General features: G+C 50.8%; 1 protein-coding gene across 1 annotated transcript in view; it reads left to right on the forward strand.

Moving 5' to 3' along the window:
* Positions 1–22,653, forward strand: part of BAZ1A (bromodomain adjacent to zinc finger domain 1A) — a 763,171-nt gene that overhangs the window by 565,766 nt on the left and 174,752 nt on the right. The window contains 2 exon segments of the mRNA XM_030214053.1: positions 1,061–1,636; positions 20,774–20,937. Of these exon segments, the coding sequence (XP_030069913.1) occupies positions 1,061–1,636; positions 20,774–20,937 (740 nt within the window).

A 22,653-nucleotide genomic window follows, 5' to 3' on the forward strand; every position in this document is an offset into this window, starting at 1 on the left:
TTCTATCTAGCCTAGCCTAGCCCCCTTACTCTCCAATTGGTTAAGGAATAAATTGATTACCTTTCCTCAACCAATCAGCTTTATACAAATATCAGTTACATAGGTTCCAGACATCCTAAACTGACCTGTGACCTGGGGCCTCTCAAACCAGACATTTGGGCTCCAGAACTCCTGCATGTTATTATGATTGATTTCTCATCTATAGCTTAACCTGGATTCACTTAGAGGATAATGGATATTCTTACATTTATTATTCTCATATTCCTAGTACTAACTGCTAACTAAACTCTGGCATTCATTAAAGGGGTCAAGGTCCAGTCTTACTTAATAGCATACATATCAGTTATTACTTTCAAGACCATTTCTACATTTTACCTATAATTAATCAAGGAGAAGAGAGCTGACTAGTCCTGACCTCTTTCACCTATCAGCTTCTTACACAGAACTTGCTAGGACCACAGAAAACTCAAAACACATGTTGGCCTCTTCACTGCAGTCTTTGCTTAGAAAGTCAGACAAAGAATTGAACAAATATTCTACATAGAAATTACAGAATAAAACATATTCTAAAATAAGCATCCTTATAAAACATATTCTAAATATCAAGAACTTCTAAATTCTAATCTATTGCCTCTCTCTAAACAGTATTTCTGCCTAATCTTTAAACTACAATATGTCATATGTCTGGCTCATGCCTGCTTGCAAAACTATTCAATATGCCTAATAGTATACAAATGTTGAGCTAGCCTTCATTATTCACAAGGGACAGAGTTTCATTTCTCACTGACCTTTCTAACCTTTGGCTTAGCCAAGCTAGACATTGAGTAATTAACTCCAGCTTGCATTCCTTCATTTGCAGGACTGAGAATTTAAAATAGTATTTGAGCACCTTTAAACAGAATTAACCCTTAATATGATTTCTTATATATATTATGCCCATGGCTGCCTCAATTGAAATACACAAAATAATTTATTTCCTCAGGTCACTTAAGACTCCTTGATGCCTGATATTGAAAACATAGAATTACAGTTTTGTTTTGGTTTCCTTTGTGTTTTTAAGGAAGAAGAGGTTTGAAAGAAGCTGCTAATCAGGACTTTGATCAACTGTCAGAAAAGCTAGAACCCCTAAATGTTGAAGAAGAAACTTTAAAGTGGGAACATCAAAGAAAAGAGCAGGAACTAATAGAGAAGATCCAAAGTGCTACTGCCTGCACTAATGTCTTCCCTTTGGGACGTGACCGCTTGTACCGCCGCTACTGGATCTTTTCTTCAGTCCCTGGCCTGTTCATTGAAGAAGATTACTCAGGCTTAACAGAAGACATGCTCTTACCTCACTCAGCTGAAATCACACATGTGAATGGAATGGACCTATCTCAAGAATCCATTAAAGCTGGAGAACATTTGAAATCTGCAGAAACTACCTCCTCCACTGACCAAACCAATTTATCCCCACAACCAGTGGTAAAACCGAATCGATGGTGCTATTACAGCACCCAAGCGCAATTGGAACAACTGATTGAAGCACTGAACACCCGAGGGCACAGGGAAAATGCCCTCAAAGATGCACTGTTTCAGGAGAAAAATAGGATATGTAAACAACTCCAGGGCCTGTCCATGGATAGGTTCCATATGCCAGGTACTTGGTGTACATTCTAAAGCAGTGATTCAGCTACATCAAATTAAATTTGGTTGTACAAGTTAGAAGAAAGTAGTAATCACTTTGAGCACTTTAAATATAAGAGTGCATCATGTAAGAGTTTGGTATTGCATTTCTGTTGAGAGAGCATTAGAAAATAATTTTATTTTATATGAATGGAGATTAGTATTCAAAATGATCTAACTTACAAAGTAAGGACACTTAGCCAGCTAGGTTAAAGTATTTGAAAGTTGTCCAGGTTAACTGACTAGCCTGACAAAATCTGTGTACGCCTAGAGCGAATATTAGGAAGGGGAGGAGAAAGCTAGATGTCTAGTACTGATTTCCTAAAGTATTCGTACTATGAGATTCAGTGTACCAAATTTTATAAACCAATTTTATTCAATCACAACGTCATTTCCACATTCTACTTTATTCACATTTGGTGACCTCAGCAGTGCTCATTGCTCCAAACCAAAAGAATGGCAATGTCTTCAGCACTAACTTCTTCATCGGCTCACCCGAGTTAAAGATTTTTTCTATAGTTTTTATATTTTTTTCTATAGTTTTTACTTATCTCTTAATATGTCAGACCCAGGGATTTAATTGTCCGACATGCATGTTTCGCTCCGATGCAAGCTGTATGTATCAAGGACATATCCCTCAAGTCTCTTACAGCACCAGCTCTACTTAATTATTTCTTGGGAACAACCTCTTGTACTGATTTCCAGCATTAACTGCTCAACTTGGCCAGACATAGTTAAGAACTCCAAGAGCAGGCCTGAATCTAACTGACCTATCTCCATTCTATTGTTTAAAAAAAAAAAAGTGGGGCTCTAAATCGTAATATCCTTGAATTCCTCAGTTCTCTGAGGACAAGCAGCCTGCTTGTTCTCACATGTGGGTCGGTGTCCACGGTGGCCCCAGGAACGGAGATTTTCCCAGTGAAGTCCAGAAAACTTTGTGACAGCCAGCAGAGCGTGGGACGGATGCACTATTCATGCGCTGCCATCTTTCCGCCCGCACGCGTCAGTTCCCGCCTCAGTTTTTCTTTTTCCATGGTGGAGAGTGGCTGCGTGTCAGTCTCTCTCCCTCAAGCCCTAGAAAAGACTTAGGCGTTCTTTTACCACTTTCTTTTTGTTTTACGTTGCCTATTTTGTCTTTTCTTTATTTTCCAGTACAAAAAAAATGGAAACCTTTAAGTTTCCCTTGGCTTCCGTTGCGGCCTTCTTGGGTCGCCCGTCTGCGGTGCTACCTTTTTGTGCCCTCTGTCGGCACAATCGAGCCTTTTGATTTCGCCGCCACAATTTTTCCACTGGTGTTATGGAAGCCTCCCAGCGGCTTCAAGAAGTGTGCTCAGTGCCAGCGGTCTATCTTGGGCACTGACCCGCACTCCTGGTGCTTCCAGTGCCTTGGGCCCGACCATCGCCCGGACGCTTGCAAGTTGTGTCTGAGTTTGAAAAAACGGACACAGGCGTCGAGAAGAGCTCTTTGGGACCGTCTTTTCGGAGCTCCGACTGATTCCTCAGCGTCGACATCGGGAGCGCAGGTAATGGCTGTCCGGACATCACCATTAGCTGGGAGCAGTGAGCCGTCGAGTGGGTCTCCACCTGTCTCGAAGGCTCCTGCTGTGCAGACCCACCGGGACTGACCTCTGTCGGACCCGACCCCGAGGAGGCGTGTAGATTCCACGTCCTCCTCGTTGGTACTGAGGAGTACCAGTGACATGCTTCGAGCGAAGGTGAAGAAGCATCGGCACCAGTCTCCTTTGAGGCACAATACCGGGAGCTCTGGGGCGTCAAAGGACTCGGCACCTGGAAAGCGTCGACACCGGGAGGAGCGCTCGTACCACCTACCAAGCCTCCACAGATTTTGACATCGACTTCTGTACCTGCCCCACAGCCTTCCTCAACAGCAACTCTGGAGGAGAGCATCCGAGCCATTCTTCCAGGCCTTCTGGAAGGGCTGCTGCGTCAGTCTCCCTCGGTACCAGGGGTGCTTGTGCCCTCGGTACCGTCAATGGAAGCGGCAGCTGGCTCCATGCCTGTGGTGAGGTCCCCGACTCCGGTACCACTTGCAGCATCGGCCTCGGCTGCCACTCCGGTCGACTCCCCATTGACATCGTTGGAGGGAGCGTCATTGGCGCCGGCATGGGAGTCAACTTCTCGGCATCGCCATCGAGGACATGGTTCCTCGACGTCGAGATGGGCCCGGTTTCGGACTGCAGTTAGAGAAATCTTATTCGATACCGAGGAGGATGCCTCCTGGGATGAAGGGGAAGATCCCAGATATTTCTCTTCCAAGGAGTCTTGTGGTCTCCCTTCTGATCCCACTCTTCACCTGAGAGGAAGCTTTCTCGGAGAGACTCTCTCATTTGTCCAGGAAGCTTTCTCGTCATTTGTCCAGGAAATGTCTGTGGGCATTCCCTTCCCTGTGGTGACTGAGGATGAGCCCAGGACTGAGTGCTCGAGGTCCTTCCCTATCATCAAGCTGATCAATCCATAGACTGGTGGGTTGTGTCCATCTACCAGCAGGTGGAGATAGAGAGCAATCTTTTGCCTCCCTATATGTGGTCATGTGCTGCCGGAAATTCCCCAGTATGTTCTCTATCTCAGCAGGTGTGTGGTCACACAGCAGCAGCTCTGGCTAGGTCTCCAAGCCTAATTGTTTAGGTTTTGTTGAGTACCTGGGGTTGAGGGCTCTTCGTGAGCAAGTGCAAACCTGGTGGTGCCAGGTCCCTCCTTTACTCCCCTCTTCCGCTGGCTCCGTTAAACAAAAAAAAAATTTTTTTTTTTTAACGTTCAAAAAGGACGTCCATTTTGCAGCTGCTCACTGGAACAAGTTGTCGCTGCTCGGAGCAAGAAGCAGGTAATTTTTACCTTTTACTAGCGGGCAGGGGATTCCCCGAACGGTCTCCACGTGGCTATGGCCTCGGATGGCAAGGGCGCGAAAAGACGCTCCCCGGAACACGTTCGTGCGCCTAGCGGGAAAGCGGGGGGATCGAAGGTAGAGGCGCCCTTTCGGAACCGGGAGAGTTCACCGGTTTTTCCTCCGGCGCTGCAGCCTTTCCTGCCTTAGGCAACCATCCCCCGCTGGCCGTCCTCCCGGTCGTGACCAGCCACGTGGCTCGGTCGGCTTCTTCTTGGGCCGCCCTCGAGATGGGAGACATTAACAGCTTGGTTGCCCTTGAATCGGGCAACAGTAAGAAGTCGGCGAAATTAAAACGCCCTTCTTCCCGCGCAGCTCCTTCTCGGAGTTTCGCGCCGGACGCCATTTTGGACGAGCAACACGCCTCTCCCCCGCTACTGGGAGCGCAGATGGAGGGTGCCTCTAGGGCCGCGGCACAGGCTGCAGAAATGCACAGACTGGGGGGTTTCTCCCCGAGTTCATTTTGCTGCTGCATCAAGCCTTTCTTATGCAGAACACTGCCCCTGCCCACCCCTCTGATCGGGGTGATGAGGCCTCTATGCTTATGCGCCCTCGGGTGGATCTTCCACCCTCGGGGGACTCGGTCTCCTCTGATGTGGATGACGGCAGCGTGTCTGAGTTTTCCCAGAGATCCTTAGCGGAATCGATGGAAGAGACTGATCCTCGCTCGGATGGAGCAGACGATCCCTCTGCAGCGCGGCTTTTTCGCTCAGAGGATTTGCCCAACCTGCTTGTGCAGGCCATGAGCATTTTGAAGATTGCCTCTCCAGAGGAAGGCTCTCTCTCAACCTCTACTGGCTCCGCCATTATGCTGGGAACGAAGCGCCCGCCTAGAACCTTCCACGTTCATGAAGCCATGCAGACCTTAATTTCAGCGCAATGGGATGCCCCTGAGGTGAGCCTGAAAGTAGCCAGGGCTATGTCCCGTCTGTACCCCTTTCCTGAGGGGGAACGGGAAGCCTTTGTCTGGCCCACTGTAGATTCCTTAGTCACTGCCGTGACTAAGAAAACGGCACTGCCCTGAAGGACGCCCAAGACAGGAGAATGGAGGCGGCCTTAAAGTCGTCCTTTGAGGCGGCCGCTCTGAGTTTGCAAGCCTCGGTTTGCGGCTCCTACGTGGCTAGGGCGTGCCTGACTGTTTTGCAGCGGGCTTCCCCTTCGGACCCTTCCTGGAGGGCGGAATGGCCGACGCTGGAGTCGGGTTTGGCAGACTTGCTGTATGATGTTTTGAGAGCCTCGGCCAAGGGCATGGCTCAGACAGTCTCTGCGCAGCGGTGGCTCTGGCTTAAGCACTGGTCTGCTGACCATGCCTCTAAATCTCGCCTAGCCAAGTTGCCTTTTAAAGGCAAGCTGCTCTTTGGGGACGAGCTGGACAAGATCGTGACAGAGCTCGGCACGTCCAAGGGCAAGAGGTTGCCAGAGGTCAGGGCTCGGGCCGGCAGTGCCCGTCCTGGTCCCTCTAAGGGCCGATTCCAGGAAGCCCGTCGGTATCGCCCGGGCAAATCGGCCTCCTCTGCCTCCGCTTCCTTCAAACTGAACTTCTCCCCCAAGCAGCATTCCTTTCGTAGGGACCGCCGTCTCGGAGGTTCGTCCTCCGGCCCGCCCCCAGGGTCGCGTACCCAATGACGGGGACCTGGTCCATGGCCCAGTGCAGATAGGAGGAAGGTTGTCCTCGTTTCTGGGCGAGTGGACCAGGGTAACTTCAGACGCTTGGGTTCTGGAAGTCATCAGAGACGGCTACAAGCTAGAGTTCTGCTGACCCCTAAGAGACAGGTTTGTAAACTCTCCTTGCAAGTCTCAGGTCAAAGCAGCTGCCGTGCAGCAGACTTTGAGCAACCTGATCCGCCTGGGCACGGTGGTCCCGGTGCCAGTAGATCAGCTTGGCAAGGAGCGCTACTCCATTTACTTTGTGGTACCAAAGAAAGAAGGATCTGCTCGGCCTATTCTCTACCTCAAGGGAGTCAATCAGGCCTTGAAAGTTCGGCACTTTTGGATGGAGACCCTCCGCTCCGTAATAGCTGCAGTGAAAAAGGGAGAATTCCTGGCCTCCCTGGACATCAAGGAAGTTTACCTACATATTCCCATCTGGCCACCTCATCAGCACTTTCTGCGCTTTGCAGTGCTGGGCCGACACTTCCAGTTCAGAGCCCTCCCGTTCGGGTTGACTACAGCTCCGCGGACCTTCTCCAAAGTAATGGTGGTCATCGCGGCCTTCCTCCACAAGGAGGGAGTGCAAGTCCATCCCTATCTGGACGACTGGCTGATCTGAGCCCCTTCCTATGCGGAGTGCGGGAGAGCTACAGACAGGGTCATTGCTCTTCTGAGCTCCCTGGGATGGATCATCAACTGGGAGAAAAGCCAGCTGCGCCTGACTCAGTCCCTGGAGTATCTGGGAGTTTGATTTGACACCCAAGTGGGCAGAGTGTTCCTGCCGGACAACCGGAGCGTCAAGCTTCAGACTCAGGTGGGCCAGTTCCTAGCCTCCTCTACTCTTCGGGCTTGGGACTATGTGTAGCTGTTGGGCTCCATGACAGCCACGATGGAGGTAGTGCCCTGGGCCAGGGCTCATATGAGACCACTACAGCACTCTCTTCTGCGGCGGTGGACTCCAGTCTCGGGAGGATTACGCCGTACGCCTTCCTTTGGATCCAACGGGTGCGAAAGGCACTGAGCTGGTGGCTGAGGCCAGGCAAGCTGTCCGCAGGAATGCCTCTTACGACCCCGGAGTGGATTGTCGTCATGACGGACGCCTGCTTGACGAGCTGGGGAGCCCACTGCCTGGGACAGACAGCGCAGGGGCTCTGGTCTCCTACAGAGACGAAATGGTCCATCAACCTCCTGGAGCTCCGAGCCATTCGGTTGGCGCTTCTAGAGTTTCTCCCGGTACTGGTGCTGAGGCCTGTACGGGTCCTGTCGGACAATGCCACGGCTGTGGCCTATGTCAATCGCCAGGGAGGTACGAGGAGCGCCCCGCTAGCCAAGAAGGCCATGAAGCTATGCCTGTGGGTGGAAGCGAATCTGGAACAGCTGTCGGCGGCCCACATTGCGGGAGTCATGAATGTCAAGGCAGACTTTCTCAGTCGCCATACCTTGGATCCCGGAGAGTGGCAACTGTCTGCTCGGGCGTTCTTGGACATCACGAAACGCTGGGGCCGGCCGAGCCTGGATCTGATGGCGTCCTCGGCCAATTGCCAAGTGCCGAGTTTTTTCAGCAGAGGGCGGGACCCTCGATCTCTGGGAGTCGATGCTCTTCTCCAGCATTGGCCGGCACAGGAGCTTCTATACTTGTTCCCGCCCTGGCCCATGATGGGCAGGGTGCTAGGCCGGGTGGCAAAGCATCCGGGCTGGGTGATCCTGGTGGGTCCGGATCGGCCCAGACGTCCCTGGTATGCGGACTTGGTCAGACTCTCGGTGGACGGCCCTCTGCGGCTGCCAGCGGAGCGGGGCCTCTTACATCAGGGTCCCGTGGTGATGGAGGATCCTTCCCCCTTTGGTCTTACGGCCTGGCTATTGAGCTGAAGCGGCTGAGGAAGAAGGGCTTCTCAGACAATGGTCATCGCCACTATGCTGAGAGCGAGGAAGCGCTCTACTTCCACCACTTACGCCAGGGTTTGGCGTACCTTTGCGTCGTGGTGCGAGGCGGGCTCTATATCGCCCTTCACTGCTCCAATATCTTCAGTGTTGGCATTCCTGCAAGAGGGGCTGGAGAAAGGCCTGTCGCTCAGTTCGCTGAAAGTCCAGGTGGCGGCTCTAGCTTGCTTCAGGGGTCGTCTGAGTTAATCACCTGCGCCCCCCTCTGCACTCGATAGTGCCTACGTGGAATCTCAGTCTGGTACTACGGACCTTGCAGAAGCCGCCCTTCGAGTCCTTGCCAAGGGCATCACTGAAGGACCTGACATTGAAAGCAGTCTTCCTAGTGGCTATCACATCAGCCAGAAGAGTTTCCGAGCTCCAGGCGCTCTCCTGTAGAGAACCGTTCCTGCGATTCACTGAGGCAGGAGTATCGATTCGCCCAGTGCCTTCCTTCCTGCCCAAGATTGTTTCTCTATTCCATGTGAATCAGCAGCTTTACCTACCCTCCTTTCGTAGGGAGGATTACCCAGAGGAGTACCATGCGCTCAAATACCTGGATGTTAGATGGGTCATCATCAGATACTTGGAAGTGACCAATGATTTCTGGAAGTCGGATCATCTGTTCGTAAGGGTCTGCAGGCATCTAAGCCTACAGTGGCACGTTGGGTCAAGGAGACGATCGCGTCAGCTTATGTGGCGGTGGGGAAGATTCTGCCTATTCAGCTGAAGGCACACTCTACTAGAGCACAAGCAGCCTCGATGGCGGAGTCCAGATCTGTCTCCTTGGAAGAGATTTGCAGAGCGGCTACTTGGTCGTCGGCTCATACCTTCTCACGACATTACCGCTTGGATGTGGCTGCTCGGGCCGAGGCCCAGTTTGGGGCTTCAGTGTTGCGTTCAGGGATTTCCATGTCCCGCCGTGGGTGAGTACTGCTTCGGTACATCCCACCAGTCTATGGATTGATCGGCTTGATGATAGGGAAGGTAAAATTATGTATCATACCTGATAATTTTCTTTCCCTTAATCATAGCCGATCAATCCATAGCCCCTCCCAGATATCTGTATTGTTTGTGTTCTGGTTATATTTCAGGTTCAAGTTCATTTCCTGTTCAGGAGGACTTCGTGTTCAAGTTCTTCCAATTGAAGTCTCTTCGAGTTGAGACAATTTTGTGTTACAGTGAGCTGTTGCTTCTTCTCCCCCCGTTTCAGCAGTGGCTGGATTGATAACTAAATTATGCCGGCGCTCCCTCCCGCTTCGTGCGGCTGTAGGGTAGCTTTGTATCCCTCCCGCTTCGGCGGTGTTAGGGTAAGCCAGCTCCTCCCGCGGTTGCGGTAGCAGGATAAGCCAGTTCCCCCCGCGTCGGCGGGTGTGGTTTCCCGCCCACCGCCCCGGCGGTGGTGCGCAGGAATATTTCCCCTCCCCCGCTTCGGCGGTGGTGAGCTGGGCAGAGTGTCCCTTTGTGGGTGTAGTTCTCTAAGTGCTGAGTCCTGCGGATGGAGCTTTGATATCGACATACTGGGGAATTTCCGGCAGCACATGACCACATATAGGGAGGCAAAAGATTGCTCTCTATCTCCACCTGCTGGTAGATGGACACAACCCACCAGTCTTTGGATTGATCGGCTATGATTAAGGGAAAGAAAATTATCAGGTATGATACATAATTTTACCTTGACTATCCTTCACCACCTAAGGAGTTGTCCACTGTCCCTCTGCATAATATCCTTAAGGAGACATTGCTGAGGAACTGGATGAAACCGTTTACTAATCCTCCCACCATTCCCAAGAAAGCGGTGTCCCAGTATCGAATCCACGGAGAACCTGAGTTGATGAAGTCGCAGTTACCTCACGACTCTATGGTTGTGGATTCTGCTCTCAAGAGAGCCAGAAGTTATAGAGATTTCGCCTCGGCGCCCCCGGGGCGAGAAGCTAGGACTTTAGACTCTTTTGGGAGGAAGGCCTATCAGTCCTCTATGCTCGTGTCCAAAATTCAGTCTTACCAGCTCTACACGAGCATCCACATGCGGAATAACGTGAAGCAACTGGCGGACTTGGTGGACAAGCTCCCTCCGGAGCATGCCAGGCCTTTTCAAGAGGTGGTCAGGCAGCTATAGACGTGTCGTAAATTCCTGTCCAGGGGTGCTTATGACACTTTTGATGTTGCATCCAGATCCGCTGCTCAAGGTATAGTGATGTGCAGACTCTCATGGCTATGTGCCTCTGACCTGGACAATCGGACCCAGCAACGGCTTGCGGATGTCCCTTGCCGGGGGGATAATATTTTTGGTGAGAAGGTTGAGCAGGTGGTAGAGCAGCTCCACCAATGGGAAACCGCCGTCTACAAACTCTCCACCGGGCGCCTTCAGCATCTACCTCATCAGGTAGACGATTTTTCAGGGAAAGGAGGAATGCCCCCTATGCTTACAATAAGCGTAGGTACAATCCACCTTTCCAACAGCCTTTTCATCAGCCCCAGCGCTCTCGTTCGCGTCAACAGCGTGCGCCCAGACAGGCCCCTGCAGCTCCTCAGCAAAAGCAAGGGACGGGCTTTTGACTGGCTCCAGCTGAGCATAGCCGCCATAAACGTACCTGTGCTGGACGATCTACCGGTTGGAGGGAGGTTTAAATTTTTTCACCAAAGGTGGCCTCTCATAACCTCCGACCGTTGGGTTCCTCACATAGTCCGGTTGGGGTAGTCCCTCAATTTGATCTCCAGACCTCCAAATTGTCCACTGGGAGCTCAGTCTTTCATCTTCCAGCATAGGCAGGTACTTGCAGAGGAACTCTCTGCCCTTCTCAGTGCCAATGCAGTTGAGCCCATTCCACTAGGGCAAGAAGGGCTGAGATTCTATTCCAGGTACTTCCTTGTGCAAAAGAAAACGGGGAATGCATCCCATCCTAAACCTAAGGGCCCTGAACAAATATCTGGTCCGAGAAAAGTTCAGGATGGTTTCACTGGTCACCCTTCTCCCTATGATTCAGAAAAACGATTGGCTATGCTCTCTGGACTTAAAGGATGCTTACACTCACATTCTGATACTTCCAGCTCTGGGAACACAGCACTTTCAATATTGTGTGCTGCCCTTTGGGCTCGCCTCCGCACCCAGGGTGTTTACAAAATGCCTAGCAGTGATTGCAGCGTCTCTACACAGATTGGGAGTGCATATGTTCCCTTATCGCGATGATTGGCTGGTGAAGAACACCTCGGAGGCAGGAGCTCTACAGTCCATGCAAATGACTATTCGACTCTTGGAGCTACTTGGGTTTGTCATCAATTACCCAAAGTCCCACCTTCTTCCAGTTCAACAACTAGAATTCATAGGAGCTCTGCTGGAAACTCAGATAGCTCAGGCCTATCTTCTCGAGACGAGAGCAGACAACCTTCTGTCTCTCGTTTCCATGGCCAGGGAATCTCAGCAGATTACGGGTCGGCAGATGTTGAGACTTCTAGGCCACATAGGGGCATATTTTCAAAGCACTTAGCCTTCCAAAGTTCCATAGAAACCTATGGAACTTTGGAAGGCTAAGTGCTTTGAAAATACGCCTCATGGCCTCCACGGTTCATGTGATGCCCATGGCACACCTGCACATGAGATCTGCTCAATGGACCCTAGCTTCCCAGTGGTATCAAGCTGCGGGGAGTCTAGAGGATGTGATCCATCTGTCCACAGATTTTTACAATTCCCTTCAGTGGTGGACAATTGGATCCAATTTGACCCTGGGACGTCCTTTCCAAATTCCTCAGCCTCAAAAAGTGTTGACCACGGATGCATCTCTCCTGGGGTGGGGAGCGCATGTAGATGGGCTCCACACTCAAGGAGCTTGGTCCCTCCAGGAATCAGGTTTTCAGATCAATCTCCTGGAGCTGCGAGCGATCTGGAACGCTCTGAAGGCTTTCAGAGATCGGCTGTCCAATCAAATTATTCAAATTCAGATAGACACACAGGTTGCCATGTATTACGTCAACAAGCAGGGGGGCACCGGATCTTGCCCCCTGTGTCGGGAGGCCATCCAGATGTGGCTTTGGGCTCACCGTGACGGCATGTTTCTCCAAGCCATGTATCTGGCAGGCGTAAACAACAGTCTGGCCGATAGGTTGAGCAGGATAATGCAGCCTCACGAGTGGTCGCTCAACTGCAGAATTGTTCACAAGATCTTCCGAGCGTGGGGCACCCCCTCGGTGGATCTTTTTGCCACTCAGATCAATCACAAGGTCCCTCAGTTCTGTTCCAGGCTTCAGGCCCACGACAGACTAGCGTCAGATGCCTTTCTCCTTCATTGGGGGAAGGGCCTGTTGTACGCATATCCTCCCATACCTCTGGTGGGGAAGACTTTGCTGAAACTCAAGCAAGACTGCGGAACCATGATTCTGATTGCACCCTTCTGGCCGCATCAGATTTGGTTCCCTCTTCTTCTGGAGTTGTCCTCCGAAGAACCGTGGAGATTGGAGTGTTTTCCAACCCTCATCGCTCAGAACGAGGGGGCGCTTCTGCATCCCGACCTCCAGTCTCTGGCTCTCACGGCCTGGATGTTGAGAGCGTAGACTTCACTTCCTTGGGTCTTTCTGAGGGTGTCTCCCAAGTCTTGCTTGCTTCCAGGAAAGATTCCACAAAGAAGTGTTACTCTTTTAAGTGGAGGAGGTTTGTCGTCTGGTGTGACAGCAAGGCCCCAGATCCTCGCTCTTGTCCTACACAGACCCTGCTTGAATACCTTCTACACTTGTCAGAGTCTGGTCTCAAGACCAACTCCGTAAGAGTTCATCTTAGTGCAATCAGTGCTTTCCATTATCGTGTAGAGGGTAAGCCTATCTCTGGACAACCTTTAGTTGTTCGCTTCATGAGAGGTTTGCTTTTGTCAAAGCCCCCTGTCAAACCTCCACCAGTGTCATGGGATCTCAACGTCACCCTCACCCAGCTGATGAAACCTCCTTTTGAGCCACTGGATTCCTGCCATCTGAAGTATTTGACCTGGAAGGTCATTTTCTTGGTGGCGGTTTCTTCAGCTCGTAGAGTCAGTGAGCTTCAAGCCTTGGTAGCCCATGATCCCTATACTAAATTTCATCATAACAGAGTTGTCCTCCGCACTCACCCTAAGTTCCTGCCGAAGGTGGTGTCAGAGTTCTATCTGAAGCAGTCAATTGTCTTGCCAACATTTTTTCCCCGTGCTCCTACCCGCCCTGCTGAACGTCAGTTGCATACATTGGACTGCAAGAGAGCATTGGCCTTTTATGTGGAGCAGACAAGCCCCTTCAGACAGTCCACCTAAATGTTTGTTTCTTTTGATCTCAACAGAAGGGGAGTTGCTATCGGGAAACGCACCATTTCCAATTGGTTAGCAGATTACATTTCCTTCACTTACGCCCAAGCTGGGCTGACTCTGAGGGTCATGTCATGGCTCATAGTGTTAGAGCCATGGCAGCGTCAGTGGCTTACTTGAAGTTAGCCACTATTGAAGAGATTTGCAAGGCTGCGACGTGGTCATCTGTCCACACATTCACATCTCATTACTGCCTTCAGCAGGACTCCCGGTGCGACAGTCGATTCGGGCAGTCGGTGTTGCAGAATCTGTTTGGGGTCTAGAATCCAACTCCACCCCCCCCCCCCCCCCATGCCCATTTTTGTTCTGTTCCAGGCTGCACTCTGTTAGCTGTTTCTTCGTAGGTCAATCTCTGTTTTGTCCTCGCCGTTGCGAGGCCCAATTGACCTTTCTTTGTTGTTTTTAGTGAGCCTGGGGGCTAGGGATACCCCACATGTGAGAACAAGCAGCCTGCTTGTCCTCGGAGAAAGTGAAGTTACTTACCTGTAGCAGGTATTCTCCGAGGACAGCAGGCTGATTGATCTCACCAACCCGCCTACCTCCCCTTTGGAGTTGTTTTATTCTTTATTTGCTTTTATTATAACTGAGGCGGGAACGGACGCACGCAGGCAGGAATTTGGCCGTGCATGCGCAGTGCATCCATCTTGCGCTTTGCTGGCTGTCGTAAAACTCTTCAGATTTTACTAGAAAAAATCTCCGTTCCTGTGGCCGCCATGGACGCCGACCCACATGTGAGAACAATCAGCCTGTTGTCCTCGGAGAATACCTGCTACAGGTAAGTAAGTTCGCTTTCTGAGTGATGCACAGACATTTCCGTGTGATACACAAAATGGAGCGCCTACCTTTAACATGCAGAATTTTCCGCCAGGTCTGGAGCTGTCGTGCGAAGGAGACTTCTGAGAGGAGCTGTCTGCTTGCATTTTTCAATAGCAAAACTTGTCGGAGTGTAGAGAACAGCTTTGGAGGGGCAGAGAAACATTTGGGGGCGTGGCTTTCAGCAAGGAGGATATTTTTTTCAATAGCTAATGGTGTCTGAGAGTAGAGAAACAAGCAGATAGCCAGTCACTTGGGGAAAACCCCTGTGATATCAGCTATATCAGCTGGGGGGCCGGTGAAACAGAGCCCATCGGCTATGGAAAGCCCCTGTGACGTCAGTTGGGGTGGTGGAGAAACAAGCAGACAGCCAGTTGGCTGGTGAAAAGCCCCTATGATGTCAGCTGGGGCGGGGAGATTTCAGCTGCTGAAGAAGTTAAGCGCTGCTCCCGCTGTGGTAAGCGCAGGTCAGCAGCGGGGCTTTGCAGTACGTGCTCCTTAGACGCTCAAGCTAGTACGAGCATGGCGAGCGATGATTCTTCCCACTCGATGGAGCTGGCAGCGGGCGCCATTTTCGAAGCGCCGCATGCCTCAACCCCCGTGATGGCGGAGGAGTCTAAGTGCAGGGGGACGCCTCGTTTTGAGGCTGCCAGAGGAGCTCCAACCTCCGTTTCGCCTAATTCGGGGACAGAGGGCCAGGGTGAGTTTTTGTCCCCTGAGTTTGTGCTGCTGATGCATAAGGCTTTCAGGCTGAAAAGAGCTCTGCCGCAGGTGTCTGACACTGCGTTGCATTCTGGTTTCCCTCCGGGTGCTGATGCCCCAGGGATGGCTACAGGTGTTATTTTCTTCCCCCGAGCATTGGAAACACGCTAAACATAGACAGGTAAATTCCCTGACTGAAAGTGGCACATCTCGCTCCCCCCCCCCCCCCCCCCCCCCCCCAATGGTCGGGCTGTGGGGAGTCCGAGGGATCTGGCAGGCTCTCGTGGACGGAGGAGGGTGCCTGTTTGCCACTGGATTCGGATGATCCCAATGCGGTTCGGATTTTCCACCGTGACGTGCTGCCAGCTCTCATTGCCGAGGACGATGCCTCCTCTGTTAATCATAGGATGGCGAGTACTAAGAAGCCTATGCGGGACTTTCCTGTGCATGACTCTATCCAGGAGCTTATTTCAACTCAATGGTCTGACCCCGATGGGCCTTTGAAAGTAACCTGGGCTATGGGTCAGCTTTACCCTCTGAGTGAGGTTCACTTGGCCCTTTTTGGGATGCCTAAAGTGGATGCGCTGGTCACTCTCTCTGTAGAGGGAGGAGTCGCTTTGAAAGACATGCAGGACCGGCGGCTAGAATCAGCGCTGAAGTGGTCCTTTGAAATATCGGGCCTTGCCTTAAGGGCGTCTATTTGCAGTTCCTATGCAGCCCGCGCCTGTCTTTCCTGGTTACAACAGGCGGTGGATCAGCCTGCGGAGGGTGCGGGGTCTCTCTCTGAGGTTGCCCTGCGGATGGAGTCGGCCCTGTCATTTTTGGCTGATGCCCTCTATGATCTGGTCAGAGCTTCGGCTAAGCAGATGTCTGTGGCGGTTTCTGCCCGCCGCCTCCTTTGACTGCGGCGTTGGGCGGTGGACATGGCCTCTAAGCAAAGGCTGTTGAGGTTACCCTTTTGGGGCCTCCTGTTATTTGGAGAGGATTTGGAGAAGATTGTTAAAGACCTAGGGGATTCGAAGCCCCAGTGGTTACCTGAGGACAGGCCGAGGCCTTCTTCCAAGGGTCCTGTGTTTCCCTCCTCTTCCAGACCTCGCTTCCGTGAAGCTCGCAGGTATCGCCCTGGGTGCTCTGCTGGGTTTTCTCAACGTGCCCGTTTTCAGCAGAGGAACTCCTTTCGCTCGGACAAACGTTCTGCAGCGGCCGGGTCGCGGCCAGGAGTTTAGGGGCGTCCTCCACAATGATGGGACGCCGGCCCACTCCTCTCTTCCTGCAGTAGGAGGTCGTCTTTCCCTCTTTCTCGAGGAGTGTGCCAAGATTACTTCGGATCAGTGGGTCCTGGACCCAATCAGAGAAGGTTACCGATTGGAATTCGGTGCCCCGGTGAGAGACGTGTTTTTGGAGTCCCGATGCGGCACTGCCGTCAAACGGGCGGCGGTAGAGGAGACCTTGCAAGTCTTGCTGCACCTCAGAGCGGTGGTCCCGGTGCCTCCCGCCGAATAAAGCTGCGGTCGCTATTCCATTTATTTTGTGGTCTCGAAAAGGCGGGTCTTTCAGACCAATCCTCGACTTACGACAAGTCAACGAGGCCCTAAGAGTGCGACACTTCCGCATGGAAACCCTGCGCTCCGTCATTGCGGCGGTTCAGCCAAGAGAGTTTCTTACATCTCTGGACCTCAAGGAAGCTTACTTGCACATTCCTATTTGGCCCCCGCACCAGCGGTTCCTCCAGTTTGCGATGTTGGGCAAGCATTTTCAGTTTAGGGGCCTTGCCTTTCGGCCTAGCCACAGCTCCCTGTAGCTGCCGTTCTCAGGCAAGAGGGTATCAGAGTTCACCCTTATCGAAACGACTGGCTCATCAGAGCAGATTCGGCAGACGAAAGTCGTCTTGCCACAGCCATAGTGGTTACAGTCCTGCAGACTCTGGGCTGGGTGGTCAATATACCCAAAAGTCACCTGACCCCCTCTCAGTCTCTCGAGTATTTGGGGGTCCGGTTCAACATGGCCTCAGGGTTTGTCTTTCTCCCTGACCAAGGAGGTGCAAGCTTCAGAGTCAGGTCCGTCTGCTCCTGCGGATGCCTCACCCTTGAGCTTGGTACTTTGTCCAGCTGCTGTGGTCGATGATGGCCACCTTAGAGGTGGTCCCCTGGGCGAGAGCGCATATGAGGCCACTGCAGATTGCCCTGCTCCGTCAATGGTCTCCAAGATCCCAGGAATATCAACTCAGACTAACATGGCTCCCTGTGGCTCTCTGACAGGATGCTGCGACGAGAAATGCTGCTCACGCTTCCCCCTTGGTGCCTGGTGATAACGGATGCCAGCCTGTTAGGCTGGGGAGTGCATTGCCAGGGAAGCTATGCTCAGGGTCAGTAGGCACCCGTGGAAGCGGGTTGGTCCATCAATCACTTGGAACTGAGAGCGATATTCCAGGCTCTTATGGCCTTCCACAAGACTCTGAAGGGGCTTGCTGTCCGGGTTCTGTCAGACAACACGACAACGGTGGCCTACATCAATCGTCAGGGCGGCACTCAGTGCAGGGCCCTGGCTGCGGAGGCCGCTAAGATTTGCCACTGGGCCGAGCTACACCTGCAGCTTCTGTCAGCAGCTCACATAGCAGGTCAGAGCAACGTGCAAGCCGATTTTCTCAGCAGGCATCAAATTGACCCGTCGGAATGGGAACTGGCAGAAGTTTTTCTTCACATTTGTGCCAAATGGGGACCTCCCAGAATGGATCTTATGGCATCAAGCGCAAACACCAAAGTCTCTCGCTTTTTCAGCAGACTGGAGAGATCCTCGCTCGGCGGGGTTGGATGCACTGGGTCAACCCTGGCCTCCGGGCCTCCTGTATGTGTTCCCTCTTTGGCCCTTGATAGGACAATTTCTCCTGCGGATTCGACAGCACCAAGGATTTGTGTTTCTCATCGCTCCAGATTGGCCAAGGCTTCTGTGGTAGGCGTATTTCCGTCGGATGCTGGTGGAGTCTCCACTTCCTTTACCTCGGGTACCGAAGCTGTTTGTTCAAGGCCCGGTGACTATGGACGATCCCTGCCGATTTGGTCTTACGGCCTGGTTCTTGAGAAGGCGTAATTGAGAGATAAGGGCTACTCTAACAAGGTCATCGCCACTCTCTTGCAGACCCGCAAGCGGTCTACCTCCGCAGCATACGCTCGGATATGGCGTAAGTTTGAGGAGTGGTGTGTCCCGAAAGAGGCCACACCCGCGCGGGCTACAGTCTCGCTGGTCCTCGACTTTTTGCAGGACGGCTTACAAAAAGGCCTTGCTTATAATTCCCTTCGGGTGCAAGTGGCAGCGTTGGCATGCTATCGAGGAAAGGTTTCTGGCTGGTCCCTTGCTGCTCTTCCGGACGTTGCCCGATACCTTAAAGGGGCGCTTCGGCTCTGCCCTCCCGTGCGGTTGCCTTGTCCAGCCTGGAACCTGGGGCTGGTGTTGAAGGCTCTCCAGCGTTCGCCTTTCGAGCCGCTTAGGTGAACTTCTGAGAAGGATGTGACTCTCAAGACAGTCTTTTTGGTGGCCATTACATCGGCTAGATGCGTATCTGAGCTTCAGGCGCTTTCCTGTCGGGACCTTTTTCTGCAGTTCTCAGAGTCCGGTGTGATGGTATGTACAGTGCCTTCCTTCCTGCCTAAGGTGGTTTCAGTGTTTCACCTGAACCAGCCCAATTTTCTACCTTCCTTTTCTAGGGAGGAGTTTCCGGATTCCTTTAGACAATTGCGTCTTTTGGATGTCCGCAGGGCTCTGTTGCAGTATCTACAGATGTCAAATTACTTCAGGACTTCTGATCATCTTTTTGTCTTGTTGTCAGGTCCTCGACGTGGATGCCCGGCATCTAAGGCCACTATAGCCCGTTGGCTCAGAGAAGTCATTTTTTCTGCGTATCATACTTTCAGGACGGTCTCCTCCTGAAGCGTTTAAAGCACATTCCACGAGAGCGATTTCCTTCTCATGGGCTGAAACAGGTGTCCTTTCTCTTAAAGAGATCTGTCGTGCAGCTACTTGGGCTTCTCAGCTCTCGTTTGTACGGCATTACAGGCTGAATGTGGCAGCGAAGCAGGACGCACATTTTGGAGCGCAGGTACTGGCTCGCGGAGTTGCCTGTTCCCACCCTACGTAGGGAGTGCTTTTGTACATCCCATCAGTTAATGGATTCATCTGCTGCTCATGACAAGGAAGGGAAAATTAGGTTCTTACCTTGGTAATTTTCTTTCCTTTAGTCACAGCAGATGAATCCATGATCCATCCCTGTCTGACTTTGTGTTTTTTGTTCAGTTCTTTCATGCAGATATTGTATCTCATCAGGAGGAGTTGAACAGTTCTCAAAGTTTTTACATGCTGTTCTATTGTAGGAGGTTGAGTTTGTCCCTCCTTTGTATGGTTATTGCTCCGGTTCTGGGGCATTTGTTCGCTGTGAGGAAAGTTCGTTATGTTACCTTTCTTATTCACTCTGCTTTGGAAATTTCAAATACTGAAGGCAGTTGGGGCTAGCTGTGCAAGGGTCACTGTGGTTCTTCAGTGTTCTCTATCTCCAGCTGCTGGTAGGCGGATACAACCCATCAGTTAATGGATTCATCTGCTGTGACTAAAGGAAAGAAAATTACCAAGGTAAGAACCTAATTTTCCCATTAATATTGGGCTACATTTGGACTTCTTTTGGGCTGGAAAATTTTTCACCATCTGGCAACACTGGAGCCAGCACCAGAGCACTGCAAGGGAGAGGAGACAGTGGAGCCAGCAAGTACTGCAGGGGAAAGGAAAAAGTACACCAGCCCTAGCACATTCACAGAACAGGGGGACATACCAAGAGACTGTTATGCACATTTTTTGCTAAGTGCTTTCTGTACCAAGCTGCTTGCTGAAATAGCATACAGCTTATTTGCTTGCAATTTCCTTTGAGCATCGCTTACTATTTCCAAATTGATAAGTTCTAATGAGGATCTAAGTTTGCGGTGTTTAATGCACTTTTGTGCATTAGGCTCTCAGTCAGTTCTAAGTTTTTCATCTAATGATAAACTGTTTGAGTATCTTTGAGAACTAATGCATGATAGTCAAATGTGTGAGAACCCTTCAGTCTTAAGGCCAGACAAGTAGGCTTCCTCTCTAAAGACAGTGTACAGTCACCCCAATGTAAAATTTTCCATGGGTTGAACAGCAGTCTATTGTAATAGCATTTGTCTGTTCATTGAGAACTGGAATCAGCTTTGTCTTCATTTCCATTTCAAAATGACTCATCACTGTTGTTTGGCTAGAGACCAGTAACTATTTCAACAAACACACAGGCAACTCCACTGTTCTCATAGGTTATAGTCATTGAACAGCAAAATTTAAGATAGGATGATCCAGTTTGCATGACAAGGTTTGTGGTAGCAAAATCCTGTTTGTTTTGCTGTTTCATTTGGTTTACTGAGGAATCATTTACAACTTTTACTTTTTAATTTTAACTTCAACAATCAGATGTAACTGAGTAAAAGTGGTAAAAATTGATGAAATTAGTACTAAAGTAAAAGTAACAAATGTTTCCTGTACTACTTAAGTAAAAGAGACAAAACTTTTAAGTACAGTAATTACATTTACGTATTTACTATATAACGCTGAGAACGAAAATATCATTGCTACCTTCAAGTAATTACCATACCAACATAATGACTTGTGGCATTTGTGATTACTGAGGATTACTACTTAACTGCTTAAATTACCTTCTCTTATTGACTCATTTTAGTTTATAATAAGAAAATATAAACATCTCTTGAAGGGGAGGTAATGGTTGATATTACTGAAATTATTGCAGTGAAACCTCATTCAGAGAGCAAACCCTTTTTGGGGCGTGGAAGAGGACAGATTTCACCTGACAGTTCCCTGATGTCTGCAGAAAAACAGCTGGAGCTCCGGCTCAGAGATCTCCTTATAGATATTGAAGATCGCATCTACCAGGGGACACTAGGATCAGTTAAGGTACTATAAAAGATTTTTGTTATACACTTCTACTCCAAAAAAATGTATAAATATGTGTATGTAGTGAATTACATTTTATACTTGATTGTTTTAGAAGGAGAAAAAATAAAAAGAATTTGAACCTGAGACTTTTTCTATAAATGTTAACATATTATCTCAGTAGAAATATCCTATCAGATTGGGGGGGTGGGGGGGGTAATTTTTAATGAACCTAAGTTTCACATCTTTTCAGTACTGATTACAGAAAAGTGGTAGCAATCACTGGGGGTGTAGTGAGGAGGTGCATCATACTTTGAGCCATGTAAAATCATTTATTGTTTGCTGCCAACTCAGTAATGGAGGACAGTGGTTCTCAACCCAGTTCTCACCATTAGTAAAGTTTTCAGGATAGCCACAGTAAATATGCATAAGAGACATCCGCACATACTGAAAGCAGTGTACGCAAATCTATCTTGTGCATATTCATTGTAGATAACCTGAAAATCTGACTGGCTGTGTGTGTCCCAAGGGGCTGGGTTGAGAACCATTGATTGAGAAGAATTATTTTTTTCTTGATCTAAGCTGTGTCACTAAAGAGAAAATGCTGTGGCCTTGCAAGAGAGCAGGGCTAGTAAACATACCAGTATAATTAAGGCTTCTCCGAGGACAAGCAGGCTGCTTGTTCTCACTGATGGGTGACGTCCACGGCAGCCCCTCCAATCGGAATCTTCACTAGCAAAGGTCTTTGCTAGTCCTCGCGCGCCAATGCGCACCGCGCATGCGCGGCCGTCTTCCCGCCCGAAACCGGCTTGTGCCGGCCAGTCTTCTTTTCTCCGCGCTCGGTACGGTTGTGCTTTACCGTTCGTGCCCCGAAAAGTCGGCCTCGCGCGTTGTTTTTCGACTATTTTCTGTGAGAAATCCAGAAAGTGTTTGGATTAACCATTTTTGGTTTTTCCCTTCCTCTACTTCGAGTTTTTTTCGCCCCGTTAAGTTTTCTTTCGTCGTCGGGGTAGGCCTTACTTAGGCCCCGGTCGAAATTTCCCTTTTTTCTGTGCCAAATTTCGCCATTTCGTCTTTCGATTTCGCCGGCGTGATTTTTCCGCCCATGACATCGAAGCCTTCCAGCGGCTTCAAGAAGTGCACCCAGTGCGCCCGGGTAATCTCGCTCACTGACAGGCACGCGTCGTGTCTTCAGTGTCTGGGGGCTGGGCACCGCCCTCAGGCCTGTAGTCTGTGTTCCCTTTTGCAAAGGCGGACTCAGGTAGCGAGGTTAGCCCAGTGGAACATTTTGTTCTCGGGCTCTTCGTCGGCATCGGCACCGGGGGTATCGAGTGCATCGACGTCTTCAGCGTCCAGACCTTCAACCTCGGCGGCCAGTACATCGAGTGCATCGAGGCATCGGCCCTCTGCATCGGCGCCGAGACATCGGACAGCTGCATCGACGTCGGTGGTACCGGGACCTCGTCTGCTGATGTCGTCGGACAGTGGTGCTTCGTCTGGAGTGCAGGTGAGGGCTGTCCATTCCCCTGCTGGTGGCGGTGAGCCTTCAGGTGGGTCTCCCCCTACCCTGAGGGCTCCTGTGGTACAGCCCCCCCGAGACCGACCTTCTTCGATCTCGGCCCCGAGGAAGCGACGGCTGGATTCTACGTCCTCCTCGTCGGTACCGGGAAGCTCCGGTGACATGCTTCGTCCCAAGAAGTCGAAGAAGCATCGTCACCGGTCCCCTTCCCATGTCGG

This window comes from Microcaecilia unicolor, chromosome 9 (assembly GCF_901765095.1).
Source record: "Microcaecilia unicolor chromosome 9, aMicUni1.1, whole genome shotgun sequence".
NCBI lineage: Eukaryota > Metazoa > Chordata > Amphibia > Gymnophiona > Siphonopidae > Microcaecilia > Microcaecilia unicolor.